The sequence below is a fragment of the Trachemys scripta genome, chromosome 24 (assembly GCF_013100865.1).
Source record: "Trachemys scripta elegans isolate TJP31775 chromosome 24, CAS_Tse_1.0, whole genome shotgun sequence".
Taxonomy (NCBI): Eukaryota; Metazoa; Chordata; order Testudines; family Emydidae; genus Trachemys; species Trachemys scripta.
In genome coordinates, this window is record NC_048321.1 from 197255 (window position 1) to 205237 (window position 7983).

A 7983-nucleotide genomic window follows, 5' to 3' on the forward strand; every position below is an offset into this window, starting at 1 on the left:
CCATCCATCCATCCCTCCCCCTGACCACCCATCCATCCATCTCCCCATCCTATTAATCCATCCCTCCCTCCCCATCCATCCCTCCCCAGCCATCCATCACCCCGTCCATCCCTCCATCCGTCCATCCATCCCTGTCCATCCATTCATCCCTCCCCATTCACCCACTCCACTCATCCCTTCCCCCACCCCATCCATCCCCCACTTCCCACAATCACCCCCATCCCTCCTTCCCTCCATCCATTCCCCGCACACCCCGCCTCCCTCCCATCTATCCCCATCCCAACCTACCAGTTGCTTACATCCCACCCTGCCTCCAACCGTTCCATCCTCCCACCCTGCGTCTCCCCCGTGCCCCTTCCTGCTGCCCTATCCCAAGACTGCCAGCCTCATGGCCCCTCCTACTCTTCCCTCCCCGATTGTCCCCTCTGCCCCCCATCTCCCTCTGGGCCCGCTCACCCCGTCTTGGCGAAGTTGGTCCAGTAGGTCATGACCACGGCGCTCAGCATGACGTCGTTCTTGGAGAAGTTGCAGGGGAAGAGGTCGGTGGCGCCGATCATGGGCACCCCGAAGACGTAGGGGATTTCGTCCCCGTGGGCAGCATCGGCCCACTCGGGACGCGTGTCGGTCTGGCAGTGGTGGTAGAAGGTGTAGAAGTAGACGGGCGACTGGTACTCGGCGTGGAGCTTGGCCGTGGCCACGGCCGGCGCCACCCACTGGTGGTCGGTGAAGAGCGCCAGCAGGGTCTTCCGCCGCATCTCCCCATTGTCCCGGTCGGCCCAGTCCGTGTACATGAACTTGATGGTCTCCCGCAGGATGTCTTTCCCCTCGGGGTAGCCATAGAGGTTGTCCACGAAGTTGGAGATGGTGAAGTCGAAGTAACTGGCCGAAATCCCGTCTTCGTTCTCCATCGAGTCCTCCACGAATTTCAGCCCCTCGCCCTGGTTCACCCCGATCAGGATGTCGTAGTTGAGAAACTCCCCCTGCTGCATGAGGATCTCCGGGTCGTCCGGCACCACGTCCCCATCCACCACTGGCCCGAAGGCGATGTGGTAGCGGGCCGGCTGGATGTCCTGGTCGACCAGCTCCCGGTACGGCTTTCGGCGCAGGCAATCCACCGTCTCGCTGGTGTCCAGGTGGTCACAGCCCACCTTGGAGGCCAGCATGCGGGTGTATTTCAGGGGCTGGTAGTTGACCGACCAACTGGAGATGGCCGTGCCGCTCTGAGCGATGGCCTTTTGAAAGAGACCTGCCGAGAGAGAGAGAGGGTCAGAGAGAGCAAGACGGGGAGACACTGAGCTGTGGGGATCGGAGGCCTGTGTCTGGGGACAGATAGATAGATAGATAGAGGGGATGGGGATAGATAGATAGATAGATAGATAGATAGATAGATGGATAGATGGATAGATAGATAGCGGGGGTGGATGGGGATAGATGGATAGATAGATAGCGGGGGTGGATGGGGATAGATGGATAGATAGATAGCGGGGGTGGATGGGGATAGATAGATAGATAGATAGATGGGTGGATGGGGATAGATGGATAGATAGATAGATAGAAAGATAGATAGCGGGGTTGGATGGGGATAGCTAGCTAGCTAGATAGCTAGATAGATAGATAGATAGCGGGGGTGGATGGGGAGAGATAGATAGATAGATAGATAGAGGGGTGGATGGGGATAGATGGATGGATAGATAGAGGGGGTGGATGGGGATAGATGGATAGATAGATATGGGACTGGCTGGCTCAGGGGTCAGGGAATGGGGCAGGGGCCTGTCCCCTCTAGGGGGCGCCGACTCCCACATCCAGCCCCAGGGCAGGGACTGGCTGGCTCAGGGAAGCAGGGAATGGGGCTCGGGGGGGGGGGGGGGGGGGCAGCTGGTACCTTCCGAGTGGTGGGACAGGATGAGGAGGTTGACGCAGGAGGCTCCGGCGCCGGACCCGAAGATGGTGATGCGTTCGGGGTCCCCCCCAAAGTGCCCGATGTTCTCGTTGAGCCACCGCAGGGCCTGGATCTGGTCTAAAAGCCCGTAGTTCCCCTTGGCTGACTGGTCCCCGGTGCTCAGGAATCCTGGGGGGGGTCGGACACGGAGACTGTGGTGAGGAGCTGCTCCCCTGTGTCAGCAGCCGCCCCGCCCCAGAGGTGGCTGCGTCTCAGCGCCGGACGAGGGGTCCCTGGGTAACCGGCCGCCCCGCCCCAGAGGTGGCTGCATCTCAGCGCTGGGCAAGGGGTCCCCGTGTAACCAGCCGCCCCGCCCCAGAGGAAAGGGACATTTCCCCCTCAATTAATGTCGCCCCGAAACAGAAATTAAAAAGTGGATAAAAAATTAATTCTCTCGCTCCCACCAGCCCCGAGGCCCCTCGTTAGCGCTAACGAGTCCTTGCCAGTCATTCTTATCTCTGAGTTTCTCCCTCCCCTTCACTTTAATTAAATATTAATTCCAGCCGCCGATTTGTAAATTTCACACGCTGGGCTCAGAGATTGGTGGTGGGGGGGGGGAACCAAGGACACTTTGAGGCTTCCTCTGTAGTTACCCCACCCCTGCTCTGGCTCCGGGATCCCGGCGTCTGGGGGTCTGGGATCCCAGGGGGGGAGGGGCCCTTACCCAGCACCCCCAGGCGGTAGTTCATGGTGACGACGATGACGTTGCCGTAGGCGGCCAGGACGCTGGCGTCGAACATGTTCCCTGTCCCCTCCATGTAGGAGCCGCCGTGCAAGAACAGCATCACCGGCTTCTTCCCGCTGTCCCGGATATCTGGGGGCAGAGATTGGGGAGCAGAGAGAGAGATGGGGGGGACAGACAGAGAGATTGGGGAGCAGAGAGATCGGGGGGGTCAGAGAGAGATTGGGGGCAGAGATCGAGGGAGCAGAGAGAGAGTGGGGGGCAGAGAGCGGGGGCAGAGAGAGAGCGGGGGGCAGAGATTGGGGGCAGAGATCGAGGGAGCAGAGAGAGAGCGGGCGGCAGAGAGCAGGGGCAGAGAGAGAGCGGGGGGCAGAGAGAGAAAGATTGCGGGAGAAGAGATCGGGGGGGACAGAAAGAGGCAGCGTCACTAGAGGCCACTCCTGCCCCCTGCCCGTGAGTCTGCCCATCCCCCCCATGCCTGTCCCCGGGGGGCCCCCGGTGACCCCCATTCCCCAGGTTGGGGTGGAGGGGAGTCTGGAGGGGTCTCTGGACGGGGGTGGGATTGGCTGCTATGGGGCCTGAGTGGGGGTCAAATAGTCCTGTCCCCTTTAAAAAAACCCTAGTAGGACCCCATTGCCCCCTGGCCCCCTTGGTCACCCCCACTGCAGCGCCCCCAGAGACCCCCTCTGCCCCCAACCCCCTACTAAACCCCCTCATTCCTTCGCCTCTCTCCCCAACCCCTTCCTTCCCCTGCAGCCCTCCAGTGACCCCCTGCCCCCCACACCTGTATCCCCCCAGTTCTTCCACTGCAGCCCACAGAGACCCCTCCTCACCCCATCTCAGACCCCCGACCCCTCCCCAGGATCCCCCTCATTCCCTAACCCCCGTCCCTTCCCCTGCAGCCCCTCGGGGGGGGGGTTTCTGTCCCCCAACCTGCTCGCCCATCTCAGACGCCCCCCTTCCAGCACCTCCTGCCCTGGGACCCCCTCCCCCCACAGACATGAAACTGCGGGGGGGTCCTGAATAGGATGAGGCCCCCCGGGGTATGGGCCCGCCCCCGCTTGTTATTGCTCCATCTCCCCAGCAGGGGACAGCACTTTGCCCTATGGGGGTGGGTCAGGGGGTCACAGGTCTGTGTTGCCAATGAGGTCAGAGATCAGTGGGCGTCAGAGGTTCCCGGGAGGTCACAGGTCAGAGGTCAACGGGGGTCAGAGAAGTCCAACAGGTCAAAGGTTACTGGGGGTCAAGGATCCCTGGGGTCAGAGGTCAGAAGGGTTAATGAGCTTCAGAGGTCACAAATAATTGAGGATGGAGGGGTCACGGGGGTGAGAGGTCAAAGACTATGGAGGTTCAGGGATCATAGAGGTCAATGGGGGATCAGAGCAGTCAATGTGGCAAAGGTCAGTGGGGGGTCAAAGGTCCCTGGGAGGTCAGAAAGGCGAAGGAGAGGTCAGAGGCCAGAAATGCCGGGGGTCATGGGTCAGAGAGGTCAGTGGGGGTCAGGGGAGTCAAATGTGTCAAGGATTCTTAGGGCGGGTCAGAGGTCAATGGGGTCAGGGGCATCACTGGATTGGGGGCTCCCTGCTGGGGTCAGAGGTCAGGGTTTTCTGTAGGTCAGATGGCCATGGGGTCAGGGGGTCCCTGCTGGGGTCAGGAAAGGTCAGAGGTCAGCCAGGCAGCCATGGGTTCTGGAGAGGCCACACGTGGGGGGTGAAAGGTCAAAGGTCAGGGGATCCTGGCAGCCAGGACTCCCCCGGGTCAGAGGCCACTACCCCAATTCTACCCCGTTGCCACAGAAACATTAAAATTTCTCCCCCCCCCCAAAATGGGTTTCCTTTTCTAGGTCACATCCCATCTCCATGGCAACCGGGGGCCTAATTAATTCTGTGCCAACAGAGAGCGTTAATTAGACGCAAGGAGGCCTTAATTAGTGTCTGACGGGCCGCCCCTCCCCCCACCCTGTTTAAGATGGAGGAAGGGACGACGGGACCCCCTCGCACACTCACAGAGCCCGTTGCACGTGCACCCCAGACATCGCACACACACCAGCCAGCTCGCACGTGCACAGCGCCCCCTCGCCACACAGAGAGATGCTTGTACACTCACAGACCCTTTGCACACTCAGAGCCGCTCACACACTCACTGAGTCCCTCGCACGCACAGCTCCACTCTAAAACCCTCGCACACTCATCGGTCCCCTTGCAGATACACAGACAGTCCTGTGCACACATATCAAAGACTTTGCATGTACACCGAGCCCCTCATGCCCTTGCCAAATTCCTTGCACGCTCATGAGTTGTGTTTCACAGGTATGGATTCTGTTGCACAGACACCAATCCCTTTGCACGCATCTCCAACTCTCAGCACACACCCTGAGCCCCTGCCTTGCATACACGCACAAACACCCTGACACGCACACCTCTTGTGTTGCACACTCACTGACCCAGCTCACAACTTGTGGGTGACTTTGCACACATAGGAGCCCTCAACTCACCCACCATTTTGCTCAGGCACAGAATCCCTCTTGCACCTCCATGTGCTGACACACTCACACCCCACCCTTCACGTGCATGGAGGTTCCCTTGCACACTCACCAACCACATGCTGGTGTCCTCACATGCCTTTCATGTGCCCATGGACCCCTGTGCACACCCCCCAGCTCCCCTCTCTCACACGCACTGCCATCTGCATACCATTCTTTGAAGTGCACCAGAGCCTTGCACGACTGCCAGCCTCCTTGCTCACTCACCCTCTAAGCACAACCCCTGCCCCACCCACAGCTATAACTACCCACACTGCAAGCCATATTCACACCCAATACACATCCTCACTGGTAACAAACAGCAACCAAGGAACAGTCCATCACATACATACACAAAGCAACTCTCAACACACCTACCAGTGCATATGCTTTGCACGCTCACACGTGTAGGCACAATACACATGCACAAAAGACACACCTCTGCAATTGTCAACACAATGATTCAGTCGCGCAACTAAATGCACTTCACTTATTTAAAGCTCGCACGTATCTATACTCAGAGACGCACCTACCCACCTTCACACGTACAGACACAACAATCCACATACAATCCACACCAACCAGCAACTCTACACACACATGCTCCTTCATACAACTAAACACACTAGCACTTAGACACAACACACACCTTCAATTTTCAACACAACCGCCTATATAGTCACTTACCCACATAAACAGACAACTGTGCACACAAGCACACAGATCTGCCAGTCTCAACATAACTATTCATTTGCACACCTAAACACACTTTTCGTATAGACACAACGCGCCTGTGTACACACACACCTACAACCTAGCCGCACAACGGCCCAGATATACATCTACTCACATTCCTACTCATAAACATAGAAGTACTTCCAAAATACACACAAGACAGCAGCTACTGACACAACTACTCATCCACACACCGAAACACATTTCACTTATAGACACAACACACTCCCATGGACATACAAATGCAACCCCCCCCCACACACACCTAAAGCTATGAACACAACAGTTCAGTTTTGCAACTACCTCATTCACACTTATAGAGACAATAATGCTGCACGCACACACAGAGAGCACAGCTTAACACGCAAGCACATGGAGCATGGCTTAACACACACAGACACACACATGCCAGTTTAACACACACACACAGCCCAGCTTCACACACACACACACACACACACACAGAAGTCCGGTCTCTCTCTCTCTCTCTCACACACACACACACACACACACACACACACACACACACAGAGTCTGGCTTCACATACACAGACAGAACCCAGCTTAACACACACAGACACACATGGCCCACCTTAATACACACACACACACACACACACACACACACAGAGTCTGGCTTCACACATTCACACCAGCTTATCCAGCCACCAACGGAGGCATCCAAACAACACCCCCACTTGCACACCCACCCTGCACACACACATCTTCACACCTTTTTACACACTTACTGACTCCCCATTTATGTCCACACATGTTGGCTGTGCAGAGACATTCACCCACCCGGACACACCCACCACCCCCTTCCACCCACAGACACGCCTAGCCTGGCACAAACACACACACACACACACACACTGGCTGAGCTGTCTCGACATAACAGCCACGCATCTCTGGGGACAGCCAGCCACACACACCCACTCACTCCTCACTGTGCACTCTCACCCTCGCCTCGCACACTCGCCTGTGCTCACACTTGCCTTTCCAGCCCCACACACCAACCCCATCCCCTGACCCCCCCGAACCTTTCCCCCAAATTCGCCCCGACCTCCCTAAACCTTCCCCGCAAGTAACCCCCGACACTGGCTAAGCCCCTCTCCCCCCAAACATACACGCCCCCTGGTGGCAGGGGATGGAAATGACAGAGCGATCAGGGTGGAGGTTGTGGGTGGGGGTGGCCATGGGGAGGGGGGGCTCCGTGCCGCCACAGCCCCCCCCAATCTGCCCAGGTCTGTATCCCATATCCCCCATTTGCCCCCAATCTCCCCTGATCTCGGGTGTCTGGAAGCAGGCCAGATACCAGAGTAGATGGGCCCATTGATAGAAGCCTCCCCCTGAGTTTCCTTTCAGAAAAGTTTTGTTTGAGGGGCAGGATGGGAGAAAACAAGAGGGGTAATTTTCGGGGTACACGTACAGATCCCCCCAATCTTCCCCACCCGTCACCCCCCCCACTCAGCCTTACGACCCCCCCCCCCATATTCTTCCACTGGGCGGTGTTTTTCGTTTGGTTTCTTTTCCAAAAAAGAGGTTCAAAAGCTCAAGAAATGGGGCAAAAAGAAAATGTAGCAATTGTGGTTTGTTTTTTGGCAGGGCTTGCTTGGCATCAATTTATTTATTTATTTTTAAGGTGAAAGAAGCAGGTTTGGGTGAAAAAGAGACGACCCCCGATAAAAAAAAATAACCACCGAAAAAAAGTTATTGTTAAGGTTGGTTGTTTGGGAAGAAAAAGAAGGACGGAAAGAAAGAAAGAAAGAAAGAAAAAAGGGGAAGAAAAAAAAAAACAGCAAGAAATGTGAAACATGCAGCCAAAAATACCTTCGTCTCCGGAGGGACTGTTTCCGGTGGCTTCGTCACGTTTTTTTGTGAGTGGACCTAAGACCAAGAAAAAAGAAAAATTGGGAAGGGGGGAAAAAAAAAGACAGAAAGAGAAAAGATCAAAAAGAAAAAGAGATTTTTTTTTTGGTTTGTTTTTGCTTTTAAAAAAAAGGAAAAAAAAAAACCAACCAAAAACCAAAAACATTTTATTAAGAAAATAGAGAGAGATCAATATATTTAAGCAAAATACAATGTTTTTTCCCCGAAAAAATT

At 55.9% G+C, this 7983-nt stretch overlaps 1 protein-coding gene across 1 annotated transcript in view; it reads right to left on the reverse strand.

The window, feature by feature from the left end:
• NLGN2 (neuroligin 2) overlaps positions 1 to 7762 on the reverse strand; it is a 14863-nt gene extending 7101 nt beyond the window's left edge. The window contains exons 1-4 of the mRNA XM_034756793.1: positions 7711 to 7762; positions 2604 to 2753; positions 1883 to 2068; positions 457 to 1246 (exon numbers count right to left, since the gene is read on the reverse strand). Coding sequence (XP_034612684.1) covers positions 457 to 1246; positions 1883 to 2068; positions 2604 to 2724 — 1097 coding nt within the window. The 5' untranslated portion in view covers positions 2725 to 2753; positions 7711 to 7762. The remainder of the gene's footprint in view (positions 1 to 456; positions 1247 to 1882; positions 2069 to 2603; positions 2754 to 7710) is intronic.
• Positions 7763 to 7983: the final 221 nt, after the last annotated feature.